The sequence below is a fragment of the Balaenoptera musculus genome, chromosome 15 (genome assembly GCF_009873245.2).
Source record: "Balaenoptera musculus isolate JJ_BM4_2016_0621 chromosome 15, mBalMus1.pri.v3, whole genome shotgun sequence".
NCBI classification, from domain to species: domain Eukaryota; kingdom Metazoa; phylum Chordata; class Mammalia; order Artiodactyla; family Balaenopteridae; genus Balaenoptera; species Balaenoptera musculus.
Window position 1 is genome coordinate 65,835,844 of NC_045799.1, and position 23,521 is coordinate 65,859,364.

The 23,521-nt window shown below is 42.2% G+C and overlaps 1 protein-coding gene across 1 annotated transcript in view; it reads right to left on the reverse strand.

The window, feature by feature from the left end:
• Positions 1-2,263: 2,263 nt before the first annotated feature.
• DNAH3 (dynein axonemal heavy chain 3) overlaps positions 2,264-23,521 on the reverse strand; it is a 211,811-nt gene continuing 190,553 nt past the window's right edge. Inside the window, 9 exon segments of the mRNA XM_036824136.1 lie at positions 2,264-2,617; positions 4,051-4,188; positions 4,902-5,106; positions 7,485-7,627; positions 9,882-10,049; positions 10,913-11,067; positions 14,466-14,582; positions 16,157-16,401; positions 19,327-19,552. Coding sequence (XP_036680031.1) covers positions 2,264-2,617; positions 4,051-4,188; positions 4,902-5,106; positions 7,485-7,627; positions 9,882-10,049; positions 10,913-11,067; positions 14,466-14,582; positions 16,157-16,401; positions 19,327-19,552 — 1,751 coding nt within the window.

The following is a 23,521-nucleotide window of genomic DNA, read 5'->3' on the forward strand; positions in this document are numbered from 1 at the left end:
CTTTGCAAAGATGCATATTCTATTACACAGAAACATAATTTCCTGCCAAACTTTCCATGAAACCTATTTGTTTATAATTTTTTCTTTTCATTTTTCTCTCCAACCCTATAAAATTTCCTTCTTTGGTCTTTTAAAGGTATCCCCTACATCCCCTCTTTCAATGAAATTTTCTTCCAATGCTGACAAGGACTGAAAACTATTTACTCAACAGCCAGATTTTTAAAGAGCAAGGACTAGCTTGGTGACAAGGTTTGTCTGATGTCATATGCTGAGGTATTTATAGGCAGGGCCTACAGCTTCTCACGGAGCTGATCTCTGGCCATCTCGGCCCCAGGGCCCAGCCTCTAATTCACCAGGACTTCTGAAGAACCTACTGCTCTCTCCTGGGGGCGGGGCGGGAGGGGGACATTAATTACCACATGGACACCAACAGAAAATGACCTTAAATTTAGGGGAATCTTTTGAACTGAGGGAAATTTTTTAAGTTACAAAAATTTAATCCGTCGTACAGGAACATTCTGTCCCTTGACCCCTGAGGAACGAAACAGTCCCTGCCTCCCTCAGCTTTTGCCGCTGAAGGTGGAGTTAGATAACTGTAAGAGAAATTCAGTTCTCTTAGCAAACTTCTCACTGCCTTACAGCTTACAATCGGACTTACCTAGCCAGTCGAAGATTCAGGGATTTGGGATCCTGACCGTCTTTCCATCTCACATGGCTTAGCAATCTATTTGGAATAATAGACAATAAGGCAGGTCCAGCTATCTATTAATTCTGATTGTCTTTCCTCTATTGGAAAAAGTTATGTTTCTTAAAGAAACAGCTTTTAAGCTACCTACTTGGAGCTGAAAGAGAGTGGCTCCACCTCACTGTCTCTTTATCAGCCCCTGGCAAGATTTGGAGAACTCCCCTTTTGCACTTAGGATTAGATGATTTGCTGATCTCAGAATTCAAAGTCCTCAATCAGAATTTGATTGGCTCCACATTCCCATGAAGAAACAAATTTTCTGGAATATGTTTATATGTGGTTCTCAGAAGCTTCATTTAAGAAAAATCAAAGACCCCAAGTCAGGACATTTCTTCTAGTGAAGAGGCAGGGAAGCCAGGCCAGACACATTAAGATTCCCAAAAAGCCTTATGTCTTTGCTCACCTATAGACTGACCAAGGGAATGCCCTAGAAGTAGCCATTTAGAGCCAAAGAGCTATAAGAGAGAGTTGGTTGAGAATATATCAAGAATTTGATTTTTATCTCCCTCAGGATTCTCTTCCAGCTGGCCCTGGGGAGAAACAGTGATAAACAAGAAATTTCTTGGACATGGTGGTTGGAACTACACATCTCTTCTAAGATTCTACATCACAATATAGCGAAGTCCTCAGCAAGGAGGCAGCGTGAAGCAGTGAAAAATGCATAGGTTCTAGAGCCAGACAGACCTTGGCTCAAAACCTGGCTTTTCAATGTGAAAGAGCTGGCTAACTGTAGGCAAGTTAGTCTCCTTGAACCTCTAGAGGGGGAGACAATCATATCCAACATAGGTACAAGCAAGATATCTAAAGGCCCAGGGACAAACCATGGCAAGCAACAAATAATGGTTCTCTCATGTCTCCTTTCTTCCTGAAATTTCTGCCCATCTGTGTAGGCTAATGGAGAAGAATTGGGGTCCCAGTTCTACCACTGGCTAGCTGTAAAATTGAGCTAGTTACTTTTCTAAGCCTCCATCTGCATCACTGAAATGGAGATAATGATAATACTGCATAAGATTGTTGTGAGAAGTAAATTTTAAATATATCAAGAGCCTTTAAAAAATAAAAGTGGCCCAAGCATCTTTCAACCTATGAGAAGCCCTAATGTTAGCCCATGTGAATAGACTAGGAGAGAAGCAATTAAAGATCAGTGACAGTTACAGCAAAATAATAGGGAAAAAAACAAAAACAAAAACAAAAACCCACCAGGGAGCTTAGCCACATGACTAAAGGTCTAGGTTGAAGAGTCCCACTGCCTGTGTTCAAATCTAGGCTCCACTATTTTAGTAGCTATCTGATTTGGAAAATATTGCTTTCTCTATATCACGATTTCTGCAGCCATAAAATAAGGATAATAACCCACTTTATAGAAATGCTCTAAAATACCTGGCTCATAGCAAGTGCTCCATTAATATAATGGTCATCATCATCATCATCATCATCCCATGTGACTATCAAGAAAGGAAAGCTAGATTTTAGTCAAGAATGAAATTCCTTTTATTTTCTGTGTTGAGACAGATGCCATCAGTTATCTAGCTGGCACAGTGAGGCTACTCCTCGGTTTATCCAGTGCTTCTGGGGCCTGTCGGTTGGGAGTTCAATGGATAGGACATAGTTGGTGGAGTGGCCTGTGGTGGAGAGGATACCTCTTCGGGCACTTGTTTTGTAGACTGGACACACATAAGTGTTCTGATGCAGAAACATTGCATTTTCCCCAGGTTTCAGCCAAATAATGGGCAATGGGTCATAGAGGATTTTGGGGAGAGACTCCCCGATCTGCATCGTTTCCCTATCCCAACGGGCACCTTCTAAGAAGAGTCCTTTTATGTAGGCCCCATCTTCTGGGTTATTCTCCATGACTGTTTCTTGTGTGGTTACCTGGAAGACAGGAAGCTGTGCGTTCCATTATCTGCCATTTTCCTAAATGAGGCAGCATTAAGAGATTGAAAAAGTACAAACTGGCTTTACTGTCTGCCTTTCCCAGGATGCATTTCCCAGGACACTGGGGCTTCTCTGATAATATTCCTGCCTGCTACATGGGCCAGGTCTGATTTCTAGTTAGCATGCTGCCCTTATATATGGCAGGCACAGAGAATGCACTAAAGTAAGAGCCAGGAGGCCACATTAACTGTTACCTAGTTTAGTGGCCTTGCACAATCTTTCCCCTTTCTGAACCTGGATCTGTAGTGAGGGGTTAGGTTCAGATGCATGCTGGTAAAACAGTTCTCTAGCAGGAGAAGAGAAACCTTGATTTGTAGTTTCTGTCAATTTCTGTGGTGTAAAGACTCCCACCATGGTCAATTTCAGCCTATCAATTGTTTAACAACCAGCTTTAACTGGTTCTGGTGAGTTAGTATGAGCCAGCTCCAGCATACAACTGTTTAGATTCAGAGGTGATAAATTTCTTCTGGTAAATGCAGAAAATGGTCTAGGTGTAGAAGAATAGGTGGGCGGAGGGGATTATGGTGAAGCAGAGAGCACGAGCTCCATTTAAAATCATTCAAATTCTAATCTTTTTGTTATTGTTAATGGAATGTTTTTCCCATTTCTATTTCGAAGTATTTATTGCTAGAATAGGAAAAGGATTTTTGTATATTTAACCAGTATCCAGTCATCTTACACATTCTATTAATTCTGATAGGTGTGTTTTTAGGATTTCTAGGTATACAATCATTTCAACATCAAAAAAAGATAGTTTTATCTCTTTTCCAGTGTTTATTCCCGTTATTTTGCTTTCTTATTGCATTAATTTTGGCTTAGCATTGTCTTCAAAGGCCAATCAAGGTAAGTTCATTTATAAACTAAATAAAGACCTAGGGCAATCAGTTTGTGACCTCCGGACTAGATGATTTCAAAGGATCTTTCTATAGAATTTAAAATTCTACAATGCTCTATAACAGTCCATCTTACTACTTTCTCTCCAAATATGGACTGGGTGATACTTGACTATTGGCCATTCCTTTGACTTTAAGCAAAGCACTACACAAGACCATTAACATCCTTCCAAACGAAGAGTCCACCATGTTGAATAAACAATGTGGAAGGTGCTTTCATTTTTCTCAGTACAACTGTGGCAGAATTTTCCTCTGGAAAGATTTCTTTTTATACACACAGAGACAAAGCCTTAGGAATCCTCTGATTCTGTTGGGAATAACTTTTGGAGCTACTTTAAGTCATGCTAAATACTTCATTTGTACCATCTCTGAAGTATTTGAGCCTTAACAGATCCAAATGTTTGGACTCAAGGAAAGGGACAGCACTGCTTTCTCTGGTTGGCCCTTTGAGTTGGTCTAACCCAAGACGCCCCTTACCTCAAACTCAAATCCGATGTGGTCAATGGGGATGGCGTATTTCCGAGCATAATTCTGAGAGACACCTGTCAAAAAAGACTGTGTAAAGTAGAATCCAGAGATCCAAAAGACCACAGGAGGCCCGTTGTCAATCCATTCCTGGAGAGCCACAGAAATAAAAATGCAAAGTCAACAACACAACAAAGATTGTTCAAAGGCAGGTAATACAACGAGTCCCATAAAGAAATAGGCTTTTTCTCATTTTTCTTGAAACAGGCAGCCCTCTCAGTTTAGCTTATATTTTCCTCCTTTGAAACGAAAGTGCAATGAAATATATCTCTACTTTAAGAAAAGCGCAGGTGCAGGCTGGTGTCAGGGATACGGGAGAGCGTGGTAGGGACTGTAGCAGTGGAGAGTGTGTGCCTTGTCTAAACTGAGCCACAGCCACTCATCTCCAGCAATAGTTGCCATGCAGGAATGCAGGTCCATCGTTTCAGGTCTTCCTGTTTTTGCAGGACAAACATCTGTATTTTGATATGTAACAATCCAGTGTTCGTATGCTAGCTCAAATTTTTAAATAACCAAGCAGCCAGACCAAATCTATCTACTACCCCATGAGCTGTGGCCCATGAGACACCAGTTTGTGACATTTATTCTGGTTCCCACTCCTGCCTCTAGAGGCTATAATCTTTTCAAGGACTTTGAAAAGTCTCCCTCCTGCCCTCAACCCTGGTAAGACTGTTTCCAGTAGGTGCTCAGTCCCGGATGCTGTGAGGCTGCCCTACTCCCTCTGCCTCTAATCCGTCATTTCAGAACATCCTCTCCACCTGAATGAGAATGCCAGGTGCACAGTTACCCTGACTCCAAGGTACCTGGAAGAAGGCCAAGCGGGCTAGCAGGTCAGCCACGTAGCCTCCCAGGGGCTTCAGTGATGGGTAGGACTTGGCCATCCACATGGCCGGCACCTTACCCACAAGCATGCTACTGAAGACATCCTCCAGCTCTGAGGACATCAAAACCTGCCCTTTAATTGCTCGGCCAAGGTCGATGAGGCTTATGCGAACCACTTTGGTCAATCTGCAAGAACAAAGGAGCAGACTCAGCCTGGCTCTCCAGTGACCTCATTCTACCCCAAGTACACTGACTCCAAGTCTCCTTTTACTTTTCCTCCCTTTAAAAAGTCAGATAATATACATTCATGATAGAAGAATTGTAAAGATGAGAAAAAATTAAATCACCCATTATCTCACCACCTAAAGATAACTTTGATGTATATCTTTCTAGCTTTTTCTATATGTAAACACAAATTATTTTTTAATGGGATCATACTATATATGTGTTTTTTGTAATTTGTTTTTCTCTCTTAGCATATAAGGAACATCTTTCCAATTCAATAGAGACCAAACTAAAATCGTCCTTTTTAATGACTGCAAGGTGTTCCATTTAATTTAACTGTTCCTCTATCGCTGAAACATATTATTTCTAGATTGTTGTCACTGTAAACAACATTACTAGGAAGATCCACCTATATTAATCACTGCGGAAATTTATAATGATATTCTTACTAAAAGTAGAATTTCTGGGTCAAAGGGTAATGCAGTTTTAAGGCTTCTGATCTATATTGCCAAAGTTGTTCTTTTTATAGACTATGAGGTGCATGCATACCTGAGAAAAGGCAGCTGAAGGGCAGCCTGAAAGATGCCAAGATCACCTGTCTCTCTCTCTGTTCTCTGTTATGAGGCCTCATCAAGTCCAGAGGGAATTCAGCTGAGAGTGCCAAAGAATCTGCTACCAGAGAGAGCTTGTCATGTCCAAAGACTTATGGAATCCCAGCCAAATGGACATGAGAATGCTCAAACGCAAGAAACGGATTCCTGGATGTGTAACCACTAAACATTTATATTAAGAGGAATTTAAGGTTCAAACGTGTTATTGGTGTATGTGCTTGGCTGAGGAGTCAAGAGCAAAACTACCCTCTGCGGGATTATGCCACAGACCTCTATTATACCTGAAACCTACTGGAAAAAGTTTTCTTTCTATTCTTGAAACTATGAGCTCTGCTAGTTTCAAGATTTTTAGTACTCAAGGAAGGAATATTTGCCCTAGAAGACACAATAATGGTTCCCCTGAATTGGAAGCTGAACTGTCATTTTGGGCTTCTCATACCACTGGGTGAATAGGCAAAAAAAAGGTAGTAGGGAAGTATGTTACAATATTGCCCAAAGTAGTTAATCCTGAGCATCACTGGAATATAAGATTGCTGTTACCCTCTTCTCTTATATTACAATGGCCAGTGGTAAAGGCTAGTGAAGGCCCCTGTAACCACCAAGAGCTCCAGTGACCTTAGCGGAGAATGAGTGGCAGAGGAGGAAAGTCATTGGCCTGGTGTCTGGATAAATGAGGACTACATCCCATCATACCAAGGTATCTGACTCAAGTAGTCAGCATCTTTGACTCACCCCCCATACTTAGCTTGGTCATCCACATGGCCAACAGCCTACTGACTCTAGGGAGTAACCCTAAGACTAAGGGAGTCAAGAAATTCTTAGTTGACATTCTTCAAGTTCACTAGTCTTTCGGCATCAGGGCTGTCCCTAAAACTGAGCAATGACCAATGAAGCAAAATGGAGACAGCAGCACTTAAGAGCATTTGGAGCAGCAAGAACCTTGACTTGGAGGCAGAAGTGATGAATTTCCTCATTTGGCCTAGATGGTGTTTGGGAACGCTTTCAGTTTTGACTATCTAGAAATCAAATCAAGGTGATCCCACTGGGCTCTATGCTCTAGTACCTGGAGGAGAAGTGAGGAGGGACTAGAATAGAAGGCTGGAGACCCTTAGCCCCATGGCCATCTTATAATAGCCCTTCCTTACCCCTGTGGTAGCGAAAATGGGATGAACTGTTCCTCACCCCTTTCTAAGTTTACCCTGATTTCACATACTGGCTAAGTGCATGGGCTCTGGAATCAGAGGGCCTGGATTCAAACTCAGTTCTGCCATTGAATGACTGTGTGACCTTGAGCAAGTTACTTAGCCCTTCTGTCTGTTTTCTTATTTGTAAAATAGTGGTAGAGGGATTACTAACTGTGCATATTTTTAAAGACTATTGTGTGGTTTGAATGCAAAGGCATGAGTGGTGCTTGGAGCCATAACTAGCACTAAAGGCTCAATAAAAGTGGCTTTAATGATTACTTTTACTATTAGCCTGTGCTTGGTATTGGTTTTAACCCCAGTTTACAGATGTCATACGAATGAACGAGAGAGAATGAATAGAAGGAAGTGATTTAACCCTGGGCCAACACATGCTGGGATGGCCCTATTTACAGCCCTTCCTACAAGGTAGGGCAAACCAACTCTTCACAGCAACCCTTATCAAGTGTCCATTCTAGTTACTGCCCATTAGATTCTACCCCTCACACTCTAACTCCCAGGATCCAAGTAAGACCGTACAGCCCACCTGTTGAATCTGATGAGTTCTTGCCTTAGGACAGTGTTCATAGATTCATCATAGACCACAGGGTACAACTTCACGACCAACTCCAAGTCAAAGTCATTGGGAAGCTTGGAGAGTAGGTCCTGGGCCAGCTCCTCAACCACTTCCTTAAAGTGTAAGCATTAGAGAGGTGAATGAGACACAAGGCCAGCGGGCTGTGGCTTTGTCCAGTTAAACCTGAAGCAGTGAGCCTTTGTCTTTTTAAACACAGTCTACAGGACCTTTCTGGGAACTCTCCTACAGAAGCCAATTCTGCCCTGAGGGGAAGGAGGATACCCATCCCACCCACCCCCACCCCCCACCCCTGCCCCCAGCCTTAGGGAGGACACCACCTCTAAGCTGAACAATGAAAGTTCTGAGCAAGGGCCTGAGGGCCAGGTGGGGAATTCCTGCTCAGCCAGCCAGGTAGATTCAGGGCAGTGCTGAACCCTGCAGAACTCCTCCAATCTTCAAGGTCACCCCTGGGAGACAATCTCCCCAGGCTCTCATAGCCAGCCCCTTAGGACCAGCTCCTGGTGCAGGTGGGACTTTGCTCTGTGCCAGTGACATGGACACCTGGGAAGGCAGTAGGCCATTCCTCAGCATTAAGAATAGCCCATAGGGGCTTCCCTGGTGGCGCAGTGGTTGAGAATCCGCCTGCCAATGCAGGGGACACGGGTTCGAGCCCTGGTCTGGGAAGATCCCACATGCCGCGGAGCAACTAGGCCCGTGAGCCACAATTGCTGAGCCTGCGCGTCTGGAGCCTGTGCTCCGCATCAACAGAGGCCGCGATAGTGAGAGGCCTGCGCACCGCGATGAAGAGTGGCCCCCACTTGCCGCAACTAGAGAAAGCCCTCGCACAGAAACGAAGACCCAACACAGCCATAAATAAATAAAATAAAATAAAAAAAAAAAAAAAAAAAAAAAGAATAGCCCATGGCAGTGAGTTTAGCCAAGTAGGGAGGGGACAGGCCTAGAGGAAGAGTAGGAAGAGGAGGAGTGGGACGTGGGTGTGGGAGAGAAACACAGCTCTGCCATCCTTTGGCTCTAGGAGGCTGGAATGTACACTTTCTTCCCTCTTCCCACTGTGAGGGGAATTTCCATCCCTAAGCTGAGACACACAAACCAGGCTGCTTTATCTTCACACATATTACCACTTATGGTACTATGAACCAAATTGAGAAACCAAATACAATCATCCCTTGGTATCCACTAGGGACTGGCTGCAAGACCAAACTCCACAGATGGTCAAGTCCCTAATAGAAAATGGTGTAGTATTTGCATATAACCTACACACATCACCCCTCCCCCCCATACTTTAAATCATTTCTAGATTACTTATAATACCTAATACAATGTAAATGCTATGTAAATAACTGTAAATACAATGTAAATGCTTTTTAATAATTGCTGAAGTGGGGTGAATGCAAGTTTTGCTTTTTGGAAATTTCTGGAATTTTTTTTTCTGAATATTTCAATCTTTGGTCGAATTCAAGGATGCAGAACCTGTGGATATGCAAGGCCAACTGTATGCAAAGTCCACAGCTGAGCAGGGTTGAACATGGAGTAGCTCAGAAGCTGGAGAAGGGAAGAGAAGGAAAGGAGAGATCAGGGTGGAGTCAGGAGATGTGGTTCTGGGCGTGGCACTGCCTCTGTGTTTCTGAATGCCTTGAAGTGGGTCACTTCTTGTAGGGTTTGTTTTGCCCTCATCTGTAGACCAAGGAGGGTGGACAGGATCAGTCCTTCACAATGTGTGGAATGATCACAAGAGACACCCAAAATGATTCCAGGTGTTTCCAGGACATGGAGCAAATAACGTTGAATCACGTGATGAGAAAGTCACTCTCTTGTCAAGTTTTGGCCACCTTTTTCTTTTCATTCCCTTCAAGGAGAAAGTCTCCGGTCAGGGCTGAGACTGCTCTGTAACCCTTGCTGATCCTCCCCTTTTCCCAAGGAGCCAGAAAGACATCAGCAGCATCTGGAAGAACCTAATGATGTTTAGCCTTTGTTTTCTTTTTGTGGCTGTCACGACATTATGGAAATGGTACTGGGTTTCCACTTATGGTCCTGATGTGCAGTTTTTTAAATAAATGTTTTTAAGCAAAAGAGATTTAGTTTTAAGTATTATGTAAATGGAATACAGATGATATGTGGATATAGCAATGAATCATGAAGGTTATACAGGAATAGCTGACATTTTAGAAACACTGGTGCTCTTCCAGCTCAGTATTTAAAGACTCTTAGCAGTAAGACCAGAGCACCCATATCCTCCCTCAGGGGTCTGCCAGGCCTCCACTTTTCTGCCTTCTTGGTCATCAGCCACAATACTGCATGCCCACTAGATGAAAAATTGCCTGGGAAGTTGAATTCAAGCCTGGTTACCTGAGGGGACTTGCCACTCCCTCCTGACTGCCTAGGGAGGGTCAGCAGCACCCCTTGAAACAGCTGGTTGGTTTCCTGGTTGTCTTTGGTGATGTCGGCATTCTCGTGCAGGCCAAACACTTCTGGGTGGGCTGTGATAGGGAGGTTCCTGAGATATTCAATATAGGACTGGAAAGGAAATCTTCAGTTGACATAAGTTCAGGTTCCTTGGGGTCCCACAGATCACCCAAGGTTTTGCCAGAGCAGACCCATGCAGGAATCACACTGTTTCGGTAGCACAGGCCATAGACACACACACGCACACACCATCAGGGCCAAGACATCCCAAGCTTTCCCTCATAGAGGTTTTGGAGGAGTGAGTATGAGTATGAAGGTAGATGGACTGAGTATCTCCCCTCCCACCTCTGCTGGCTTCCTCCCTGCTCCCCCAGCAGTCTTAGCTTTGGAGACAAAAATTGGGTTTGGATTCAGGCAGAACAGGATTTGGATCCTAGCTCCATCTTAACCCAACTGTGTAACCTTGAGCTAGTCACCTGAAAGCCCAGTTTCCTTATCTGTAAGTGGGAAAATAAATGAGGTTATGAAGGAATAAGGCTTTGGCATATTAACAGGTACTCGATGAAAGTAAGCCCTTTTCATTCTTCCTTCAGATTTCTTGTTTTCTTCTTCCTTTTATCATTCTCCCATCCAGTTTTTCTGTCCCTCTCTTTGCCACCTTCTGAACCTTTGATTTCAAGTAGCAATTTCCATCCTGTTCACTACCAAGTCTTCATCTTAAACATCCCTCCCCCTTCTCCCCAGATGGACCCCATATTTTGAAAGATCTTGTCTACCAAATGCCCAGCATTCATTAAACAGTAATAATGTCTATCTTGTAGGCTTTTGGGAAGATTTGAAATAGCTTATGGACCCGAGTCAGGAAGCCCAAGCTATCCCTGGGCCCTCCTTGGATACACTGCAACCCTAGCCACATGGAGACTGCCAAGCCCCTCTGGGGGGACAGAGGGACCTCTCCCTCCCCTGCCCCTCACCTGGTAGGAGCCATGAGGAGGGATGTAGTAAGTGTCTCCAGGAGCAAGGCAGTAATGGTCCTGCTCAATTTCCTTACAGTAGAATGTGGACAGAAGGGATAGCAGGAGCCTTCTGTCTTTGTCATCTGTCACTCGGCCTCCATAATTACATTCCCCTGGGGACAACCGACAGAAGAAGAAGTTGAGCCCATAATGAACTTGGTCATAACCTAAAATAGAGAATTCTTCCAGCCAAGGAGCTCTGCTGAGACGCAGGGTTGCTAAAACCATGCTCAGCTTGGGATGAGACCAGGCCTTTTTGGTATTATGATTGCTACAAAAATAATACATGTTCACCATATTAGAAATTAGAAAATAGTGATAAACTGAAAGAAAAGCAATACAATCACCAATAATTCCAACAAAGGTAACTGTTAACATTTAGGCATCTTCCAGACATTTGTCTGGACATTTGCGTGTATGTGTACATAAATGTGAAAGGCATTATAGAAATGTGGTTCAGGGCAAGAACTCTGGCATGAGACAGTACTGAGCTCCAATTATAGCCAGTTTCTGGGCTCCAACTTTTGCCACTTATTAGCAGTTTCTCATCTGTCTAGAAGTAGAGATAACTGCATACCTATCTTACGTCATTGTGGCTAACAATGCTTATAAAGCATTTAGTACAATGCTTAGCATATAGAAAGCATTCAATTACAGCTTTTACAAATACATATAGTTTAGAAAATTAAGATTATCCTATATATACTTCTTTGGGATATGACTCTCCTACCCCCATCCCCATCATCAACATCATTCTCTGAGACTCAGTTTTCTACACTCAGATTTCTACAAAAAGAATTAGGTAATTTTTTGAGGGGCCATCAAATCCATCTCACCAACCCAGGATGTATTTTCTAGCTGGATCAGATTCCACAGTATGTGGGTACCACCTGGTATTTGGAAGCTGGGGACAACACACTAGTCTGCAAGGAAAAGACATCTGTGTGTGTGTGTGTGTGTGTGTGTGTGTGTGTGTGTGTGTGTGTGTGTGTGTGTTGGCATGCAAGGGCTCCCCTGAAGGGTGGGCTCATTTCCAATTCCAATCATTCTAGGAAGGGGCAGGTCTACGGACATGAAACAGGAAGTATGACTCAAGTTGAGGAGGCCTCAGCCTCTCTTGGTATTGGAGGGGTCTAAATGTCTAGGAGGAGCATCCTGGTGGCTCATTAAGGAAGAAGTAAGAGACTAAGGGGAAGCTCATACCTACTGAGTAACTTGAGCCCTACAAAAACTGTTTGACCTTAAGCCAGACCATCTAGATCTCTCTCTGTTGACCTTTCAGGCCTTTAGCAAAGTTTAGTTTGAACATTATAGTTTGTCCCAGCTGTAAAGAGGTTTATGACAACACTAGAACTACAATATTAAAGGGAGAGTAGTTCCCCCCTGAAGTCAGCATGGCAGTGCTAGAGAGTAGCAAAGAGGGACTACAAGTGAAGGTAAACCTTAGGTACAGAGTCATGATTCAGGGTCCCACCTCCACTCTCTCATCAGCAAATTTTACTTCAGGGGATACCCTTATAGGCTCTGGGTTTTATGTTTATGAAGGAAGGTGCATTTCTTTACTTATATGTCTCCTCTTTGTAGCAAGAGCACAAGTTCCTAAAGGGGCCAGGATGTGCCTTATATCTCTTCTAGATTCTCCATTGGCTCTGCCACAGGGTTGGGAGTACCAGATTAAGAATGTATTTGACTTTGGCCCATCTAATTCGATAACCACTCTCCAAATAAGACCTGTCTCTTTGGTTAGTCTGTCTCTTGCGGTCAGTACAGAGCTCTAATAATCATCTCTATCTGATCTTCTTTCCTTCCAGGCACATAGGAAGGTTATAACTCCCGGGGCCTCTGGCAGTGAGGTGGGGCCAGGTGACAAGTTCTTGCACATTTAACTCCTGGCATGAGCTCTTCAGTGCTACCCTGTGGCAGTGACCACACAAGTATATGTTGAGATGGTGGCATCAAAAGTTGGTGGAGCCTTTGCCAACTGTGCCCCTGATAGATAATTACAATGAGCAGAGACCCTTGCCAATTCACACTGGACATGTAGAATGGGCAAGAAATGTCTCACACCCTTGAGATTTGGGGATTGCTTGTTATCTCAGACTAACTAGTCTATCCTGACTGGTGCAGTTGGAAAGCGACTATCCTCAAGCCAGCTGGCACAGTTGGAGCAGGTTGGTTTATGAGTTGCAGGCAGTCCAATACTAAGACATCATCCCAGGGCAATTATGCACTCATTCTGTGATCTGAAGGGGAGCCCTGGGATGTGCTTCTGTGTGGTCTGGGATAATAGGAATATGGCTCACTTCTTTTGAAAAGTTCTTTCACCTAATTAAAACCCACTGAACTTATGCTGTGTGTCATTTGGGGTTTTGTTTTAGGAGACACTGTGCTGAGTTAAGGTCTTTGTCACCTTTTACAAATGAATTTAATCACTCTAAAGCAGGATTTCTCAATCTTGGCACGATTAACATGTTGGACTGGGTAGTTCTGTGTTGTCGGGGGCTGTCCTGTGCATGGTAGGATGTTTAGCAGCGTCCTTGGCCTCTACCCCGTAGCACATCCATTTAGTTGTGACAACAAAAAATGTCTCCTCAGTTTGTCAGATGTCCCCTAGGAGACAAAATCACCCTTGGTTGAGAACCACTGCTCTAAGGCCTCGGTCTTGTCAGTTGTAAAACAGGGTCACTAAAGTGAAGCTCATAAGATTGCTGTGAAGACTGAATGATGTAGATAAAGTGCCTGCCATATGATTGGGGAAAGGATCCAGAGTGGAGGGAGGAACTTGTGTGTGACCTGGAAGATGCCCAGGTTTTTCTATTGAGCTGCATTTTGACTTTTGGCCATGGTAATCCATTCATTTAGCCCATCTATAGTTTATCTCCTACCTCTGGGATTACATGGTGTGCTTCTTGAGGGCAGTGACCAAGTCTTACATATTTACATTCTTCCATATTATGTACTAGTATATATTGGATGACTGATAAAAGATTGCTGATGAATTGCTTTAATACAAAACAGCAAGTGTCATTTTCACCTCAGGGTACCTCTGCTGGGAGTGCTCTCCTTCCTTTTTCCCACCGCCTGCCCCCGCTTTCTTCTTCCACTTGTAAAACTCCTACTTATCCCTCAAAACCATCTTGCACGCTTTCAGGAAGTTTTCCCTAATCATCCCCACCCCATGTCTGAAATTTAATCATTGTGCTATCTTATAAACGTTTCTCTTACTGAACTTATCACTGTACTGTTATTTATTTTGTTACATTGCCCTCCCTTTGTAGACTGGGCACCCCTTAAAGGGAGGGATTGATCTTGATTTTTCTGTGTGTGTTTTTTGTTTTTGTTGGTTTGTTTGTCTTACAATATCCAGCATGGTGACCAGCATCATTAAGAGCTCCATGTCTGTTGAAAGCATAAGTGAGTAAGTGAACAAATGGAGATGGAAGCAGAGGAGCAGGAAGGTGGAGCATAATCGTGGAGGTTTATGGTTGCCAAAGACTCCTTCCATAAATACCTGTCAGGTAGGTCAGAGCATCCAACGGCACCTCCTTGTAGTCATTCAGAAACATCTGGATCTGCCGCATACTAATCCTCAGGTCGGATTCGTTGAATTCATAAGGAATATTCCAACCTGCATGAGGCAGAGGTAAATTAGATGCTTCAGGGATGAGAGCTCTTAATTTCCACTCAGAGATTGAGCTGGTGGATTAAACATCATTATGGATCAAGAGCCTCTTTCAGCCCTGTGAATATCAAGCACCATGCCAACAATTAGCTTTGACATTTACTGCCAACGTGGGAGACATTCTGCCTGAGAAAACATCCATTCTAAAGTCAGTTTCCTTATGGATCTCCCCCATTTGATAAGGAAGATGTTAACATCCTGGGATTTGTGGAATGAGAGTTATTCACCCTGGCTGGAATACTGTGGTAATGCACAGAACGCCAAAAATAACACCAAAGCATTGCTAGAGAGCACTCTCTGTGATTGGGCAATAGAACTAAGTTAGCTTTGAGAATTCCCCTCCTCACACTCATGGGAGAACTAGACGGCTGGCCTTGAAGAAACTATTGCTTGTATTTTCAAGTGTTATAATGATAAATGCCCAGTGGGGCTGCACAAGTGACATAAATGCATGAAACAGGCCGGATGTAAGACAGTAGGGTATGGTAGGACCTGTGCTCAATGGAGATGTTTAATTTCCTCCTAAACATTCACATTCAAATTAAAAATATAATAAAATAACAAAAACTTGGGTTCTGGCAAAGAGAACACAACTGGGCAGTTGACTATAAGCCAAACTGTTGTATGGATGTTTGGAGGTCTGGCACGGGTGGGAGAATGGTGGTGGGAGAATGTGGTGTGTGAGATGCAGATGTAGAGGGAGTGTCCCCTTTGGCTGTCTCGGCTCTGAAACCCTCAGCTGAAGGGTCAGGTGGTCTGTGGAGCTAACTGGGGCAGGTAGAAGGAAAGAGGATGTTGTGAGAGAACCACCAACAGGACGATTTGCCTCCTTTTGTAACCCAAAAGAACGGCTAAGAATACCTTAAGGTGGGTCATTTCAAGAAAAGAATCAGACGCAGCCCACGAGTGAGAGAAAAATCATCCAACCTTAAAACCATGGTGATATGGGATCTGTATTTAGCAGATGATCTGCTCTAACAAGAATATTGAGTCACTTAAGTTAGGCCATGGATAAGTTACATTAATAAAGAAAGTTATGTTTATTTTTTCAAGGAGAAGCACAAACAGATGTCCCAGCTGTATTTCTTTCATTGTTACGCACAGGTAAAGAGAGCAACCTAAAATGTTATAAATTACCTGGTGACTGATTCCCTGGAGAGTGGCCATGATACCCAAACTAGGCAAATACACCAAAGGGAAGGGCCTCCAATCTTCTCATTATCATATTACTTCAGTAATTAGGGGACCTCTGATTCTGGAGCATCACCTCTCTTTCCCTGACATTGATATTGACCTGGTTATAGGACTGCCAGACTTGTTAAATAAAATTACAGAGACACTCAGTGAAATTTAATTTCAGATAAACAACAAACCATATTTAGTATAAATATGTCCCAAATATTGCATGGAACATACTTATACCCTATTTTACTGGCAACCCTGAGTACAAACTTGAACGCACCCCTGTATCTGTCTGTGATCTTTCCCCCAGGCAATCCAGGTATGCTGTCATCTCTCACCTAGGGGTCCAAAATTTCTCCTCTCTTGAACGACGGCATGGAAGAAGCAAAGGCCAAACAACAGCTTTTGCCACATCACTGCTTTTGTACAGCTTTGGAAGAACACGGGGTCTGAGATGGGGTCATTGAGGTAAGAGCGCAAAAGGTTGGCCCGGAGCCCTTTGGGGGGTTCATTGGTCATTTTAATCCCATTCTGGAGGATGCTGACTGGAAACTTCTCCGATGGATAGCTTGTTAACCAGAGTCTGGAAGAACAACAGACCCAATTATTTACAGCAATGCAATACATTATACTGAAAAACAGTAACAAAAAATAATAACTACCATTTATTAAGCATCACTAGATGCTGAACCACATGCTAAGAATTTAATTTATGTCCCTTCATTTACTTTAATCCTCACAGCCACCCTATGATTTATTATCCCCTTTACCAGTGAGGAAACAGAGGCATGGAGAAGTCAAGTGGGGTTTTCAAGGACACACCACTTAGAAGCAGCAGAACCGAGATGAACTCAGGGTTCCCTGACTCCAAAGGCCCTGTCCTAATCACTACACCATGTTCCTGCCCTGCTGGACTTTCTGAGCATCTATTATGGTCAAATACTACACCCGGCACTCCAGGAGTGGCCGAAATGAGCAAAGCATTGTTTCTTGCTTCTAGATACTCACAGCCTTGCTGCTAGGAGGGGAAATGGGAGCTGGGGAGGGGAGAAAAGACAAGCAAACAGAATGCCAAGGAGTTATAAAATCAAGACCGCAGGGAGGGAGGGAAATACTGGGCCGTGGGGGTCCATGGGAAGAAGAGATTTCCACGGGGTGGAGAGAGCAGAAGTCTGCAAACTACTGCCAGGGAGCCAAATCTAGCCTAAGCCTGTTTTTGTAAATAAAATATTATTGGAACATGGCCACACCTCTTCATTTACAAATTATTTATGGATGCTTTCATGCCACAACAGCAGAGCTGAATAGTTGCAACTGACAACATGTCCTGCAAAACCTAAAATATTTACTATCTGGGCCCTTACAGGAAAAGTTTGCTGACCCCTGTCATAGAGGCCAATGGCATTACAAATGGGTCTTGAGAATATGGAAGATTTCTTTTCTTAAATAATAAAAGTATATCTATGCCCATAAGAAATGGGAACATAGGTAAAAGTATTTAGAAAGGAAAAAAATACATGATTTTACTATCTACAGGTTAACATTTTGGCATATTGTCTTCCAGGATTTTATTCATTTGTTTTTCTTACTCAAGCTCAGGTTACATACACACTGTGGCATCCTGTTTTGTTTCATTTTTGTGGGTTTGTTTTTCTTTTTTGCTAGACATTAGAGAGGTTTCCAACAGGAGGATTTGGGGATGGAAGGTCATTAAAGACACAGGACACAGGCTGAGCAACTGCAAGGAGGAGAAAAGTTGGGGGTGTGGTTAAGGCCTATAGTGGGCAGCCTGCTGTGGTCCAGGCACAGGGCTCAGAGGGGAGGGAAGAGGCCATAACCTGGGGGCCTGTGGCCTGACTTCAGTCTGCAGATGGGTGATGTTTAACTCTCACCATGCAAACCAACACAATGCTGTAACATATTTTTGAAGTAGTTGCCAACTTTTAAAAATCTAGGGCTTTCTGTTAAAGTTCTAGATTCCCGTCTTTCCTTTAAAATCGTCATAAAATCTGGATACAAGAGGCCTGTATTCCTGCTTGGCAACAGCTGGTAGTAGGCAGTAACTGCTCTTCTCTACAGGGCATGTGCCTCTAGTTCACCACAGTCCCCGCCACTCTCTAGCGGTATTCAACACTGAGGCTGACTGTCCACGATGATAGCTACTGTACTGTGGAAAGTGGAAAATTTCTTGTGCCCAGTCCTCTTCACTCATTTACGTTACATTCCTCGTTGTATAGGCACTTGAGTTTGTGACTTGGGTTAAGATCATATTACAGAAGACCTTAAATGTCAACATGAATAATTTTTTCTTCATTGAGTATGTCATTGATGGTCAATGAGTCAACTCAGCATCCAAAATCAAATAGAATTCTTGAAATTAATGGATTTCCTCTCAAACTCTTACATGAATCTTATATGAGCCTTACATGAATACAATCAACTACGGCCTAATCTGGCTTTGTAAATAAACACCAAACACTTTTCTATTTTCAGGCAGACATGACTAAAATAAAAATAACCGGCAAACTTTGTTGCCTAGAGCAGGAGTTGGCAAACTTTTCCTATGAAGGATCAAAGAGTAAATGTTTTAGACTTTGCATGCCATATGGTCTCTGTCACAACTACTTGAAGCATAAAAGCAGTCGTAGACAGTATATGAGTGAGCATGGCCGTATTTCAATAAAACTTTATTTATAGACACTGAAATTTGAATTTCATGTAATTTTCACATGTCACGAAATATTATACTTCTTTCAATTTTTTTCAACCATAAAAAATGTAAAAGTTATTCTCAGATTGCAAGCTGTACATACACAGGCAGCAGACTGGATTTGGCCATAGTTTGCTGACCCCTGGCCCAGAATGAAAGAATCACTGAACATTTGAGTTAAAAGGGGCTTTGAAGTCTGTCTCATCTCATCATTCTCTAAATGCAAAAACTTAGGCCCAGTCTTGCTGGGCTTTAAAGTTCACAGAAAATAAATAGCTGTTTCCAATATTGATTAAAATTCCATGGATCTAAACAAGTATGGGATAGATCAAGTGCCTAGACTACAGGTGGATTTTTTTTGTTTTTAGGCAAATAATTTTTAAAACTCCGATTTGCTGGCATTTAATCTACCTTCCCAGGCACATCTCCTATCACCTCCCAAAAACAAATTTCTCACAGTGTATACCCAGGAATCATAGGATAACTTCTTGGTCTTTCCTTTGCTTTTACAAACGCTGCCCTTTCTGCCTGGAACGTCCTTCCTGGAAAACTCCTATTCATCTTTCGGTACTCCAGGTCTTCCCCAAATTTTCCTTCCCTTTTCCATTCTTATTCAAACAAGTACAGCAGGTATTGCATGGTATCAGCATTATTCATCTATGGTCTGCCTTCTACTAGACTGAGAGCTTCTTTAAGGGTAGAACTGTGTCTTGTTCATCTTTGCATTCCCAGCCATTAGCATGACGTCTGGAACTCGAGGTTGGGGCCCAGAGATGCAGTGGTGGGGCAGCATCTCACCTGAATCCCATATTGGTGCTCTCAGGAACAATCACCTCCTCACAAATCTTCTCCAGCGCAGGCATCCAGCTCGTGGCCAGATGACAGTTCTGTAAGACCACCCAGGTCCCATCTTTGATGGCAGTGTTAATCATTTTGGCAGCAATAGGGCCTTGGCCTTGGCCAAGGGAGATGGTCTGTGTTTTGGCACCTCCCATGCCAAGATCATCAGCAAATTTCAGCAGGCCTGAGATCAGGAAGAAAAAAGGCTTTTGAAAGAGAACAGGCTATTTAAGACCGTATTAATAATAACAACACAGAAGAAGGGGTCACATTAAAATTCTGGACTCAGAAAGAAAGCCACTGGCTTTTGTTAATTATGAAATTAGCATCTTTCTGAGGAAGCTTTAGACTTCTGGTAAGATGGTGAACGAAGATACTACTGATTCTTCTTTTGCTCTAAATAGATAGACATTCTTCATGAAAAAAAAAAAAAATAAGAGTTTGAAAGGAAGAGAAATACCCAGGTGCCAAAAATGAAGAGGGAACTCCAAACTAGAAAGGTTAGCACATAACCAAAGAACTAGGAACTGGGTTTTTCTTTTTTTTTTAATTTTTATTGGAGTATAGTTGATTTACAATGTTGTGTTAGTTTCAGGTGTACAGCAAACTGAATCAGTTATACGTATACATATACCCACTCTTTTTTAGATTATTTCCCATATAGGCCATTACAGAGTATTGAGTAAGAGTTCCCTGTGCTATACAGTAGGTCCTTATTAGTTATCTATTTTATATATAGTAGTGTGTATATGTCAATCCCAGTCTCTCAATTTATCCCTCCCCCCCTTACCCTCTGGTAACCATAAGTTTGTTTTCTACATCTGTGACTCTATTTCTGTTTTGCAAATAAGTTCATTTAGGAACTGGGTTTTTGTAAATTTATTTTACTAGGAAAACAGGTATTTGGACAGTGAAATTTCAAATAGATCTCTTTCACATCTCTTTTCCTCAGAGGCAGCCGATGTTACACCTTTTTGTGAGTCCTTCCAGAGATATTTCACGCATTTAAGTAAATGTGTATACACTATTATACTTACATGAATTGTAGAACACTATATTTGCTTTTTTCACTTAGATCTTTTCCACATCAGTACATATATAAAGGCCATATTCTTTTTCATGGTTACATAGTATTTCACCTTTGGAAAATACCATACTTTATTTAACCAGTCTAGTGGTTGGAGTTTGTCCACAGGGAATATAGCTTTGCACTTACAAGGGGTGGGACGCTAGAACTGAGACTTTTTTATAAAGTTAGGATCCTCAAACGGCTGCACTCTCATGTAAGAAGGCCAGAAATCTGCTTTGTGTTCTTTCTTTAATGATTTTTAGATGCGTTTCTTTTATGATCTTTTTTAGAGACAATATTAGTCTGCTAGGGCTGCCATAACAAACAACCAAAGATTGGGTGGCTTAAACAACAGAAATTTATTTTCTCTCAGTTCTGGAGGCTAGAAATCCAAAATCAATGTGCTGGCAGGGTTGGTTTCCTCTGCGGCTTCTCTCCCTGGCTTGTTTGTGGCCATTTTCTCATGTCATATTTTCACTGTGTCCTCACATGGTCTTCTTCCTGTCAGCGTGTCTGTGTTCTAATCTTCTCTTATAAGGACACCAGTCATATTGGATTAGCACCTACCCTAATGACCTCCCAACTAACTCTTTAAGGACCTTATCTCCAAATACAGTCACATTCTGAGGTACTGGGAATTAGGTTTTAACATACAGATTTGGGAGGGACACAATTCAGCCCATAATACCCCCATAATACTGGGGGTTAATTCTTTTGATTGTTCTATGTGCTGATTATGCCTTATAGTGATGTATTTCCTCATGTAGTTTATAATTTTTTTATTGTTGAGTTCACAATCAGCAAGTTTGTGTTATTTTGTGGGAGTCTGATATATCTTGGGTTTTAGGAGTGCCCTAACAGAACAATTTTGCATATGCAGACACTGGTGTCCCCAGCGTCTTGCCATTCTGGATCAATTTTATGGGAAATTTCTCAGCTTGAGAATCCCATACCATAGGGTACTGTAAATCTACACCCCCTCATCTGCATGTAGCATAGGCCTGGAGTTTTAATTTCACAATTTAATTTTAATTTTAAAATTAAAATTTAATTTTAATTTTAATTCTCACTGAAGAATTGTTTACTTTTTCCACCCACGCTCCAGGACATTGATAAGCTTCCACATTGCTTCTTGAGTCAGTAGCCTAAAATTCAGAGTTCTATGGAAAAAAAAAATACATGGATTTGGAACAAAACAAAACTTCTAGAAATGGAAAGCACTGTCATTGAAGATAAAAACTCAAAGCACTGTGTGACCACCTAGAGGGGTGGGATGGGGAGGGTGGGAGGGAGGGAGATGCAAGAGGGAAGAGATATGGGAACATATTGTATATGTATAACTGATTAACTTTGTTATAAAGCAGAAGCTAACACACCAAAAAAAAAAAAAACTCAAAGCACTGATTAAAAAAGCAGGTTAGATACAGCCAAAAAGAGAATTAGTGGAAAGTAAGGTCTGCAATCAATGATGCATTCAGTAGTGATGGGAACCCCAGGTCTCCAAATACCATCACCTGCTAAAGGAATTGGAGCTCCTTGGAGAAACGTTTGTTCAAGGTAAGCCTGAAATATATATGGTAGTTCTACACAGCAAGGAAGTTATCAAAAACCACTGGGGTATGTGAAAAGGATACTGACACAGAGGTGCTCCCACAGGCCAAAGACTGAATAATCTGAGCATCAAAAAGAATAATGACAGCAGTGGAGTAAAATACCACTATATTTGAAATATCCAATATGTTAAAACCAATACATTAATAATCGTACCAAAAAACCCCATCTTACTGTCTAAGTAACTTTGGAGGTTACTAGGGCACCAATTCATTATTCTGAAAGCTGGTAAATAAAGAGTATAAACCAAGCATCTTTTCTGCCTGTCCTTTTTGAAGTATATTTAGAGCAAACCAAAGAGTTGATAAAGAAAAATTCTTCTTTATAGAAGAGTTCCAGCTAATAAATGTGAAAGGAATAATAGGATTAAAATATCATCATTTTGCAGCCCCTAATTAAATAATGGATCTGGGTAATGATTTTCTAAGGCCGATAAAACCATTAGGTCAGTGGTTCCCATTGGCTGCACACTGAAATTACCTGAAAAGCTTTATAAAACACAGTGCCTGGGGGGTTCCCTGGTGGCGCAGTGGTTGAGAATCTGCCTGCCAATGCAGGGGACACGGGTTCGAGCCCTGGTCTGGGAAGATCCCACATGCCGCGGAGCAACTAGGCCCGTGAGCCACAATTACTGAGCCTGCGCGTCTGGAGCCTGTGCTCCGCAACAAGAGAGGCCGCGATAGTGAGAGGCCCGCACGCCGCGATGAAGAGTGGCCCCCACTTGCCGCAACTGGAGAAAGCCCTCGCACAGAAACGAAGACCCAACACAGCCACAAATAAATAAATAAATAAATAAACAAAACAAAAACCAAAAAAACCACAGTGCCTGGGTCTCACCTACAAAGATTTTAATTTAATTGGTTGAGGGTGAGGCCTGCACATGGAGATTTTCTTTTTTTTTTTTCTTTCTTTCAATTTTTATTTGAGACGTTCTCTTTATTTCACTCTCATTCTTGAAAGATAGATTTTATGTTTGCATATTTTGTTTTAGCACAATGATGGTATTATTCCACAAATTGCACTGTTGCTATTGAGACATTTGTTGTCAGTCTAACTGCTGTTCTTTAGAGATAATCTTATTTTTCTCACTGACTGCTTTTAATTAATTTTTTTACTGAAGTATATAGTTAATTTACAATGTTGTGCTAATTTCTGCTGTACAGCAAAGTGACTCAGTTATACACATATATACATTCTTTTTTATATTCTTTTCCATTATGGCCTATCCCAGGATATTGAATATAGTCCCCTGCACTATACAATAGGACCTTATTGTTTATCCATTCTACATAAAATAGTTTGCATCTACTAACCCCGAACTCCCAACTCATCCCTCTCCCACCCCCCACCCCCTAGGCAGCCACCAGTCTGTTCCCTATGTCTGTGAGTCTGTCTCTGTTTCATAGATAGGTTCATTTGTGCCATATTTTAGATTCCACATGTAAGTGATACCATATGGTATTTGTCTTTCCA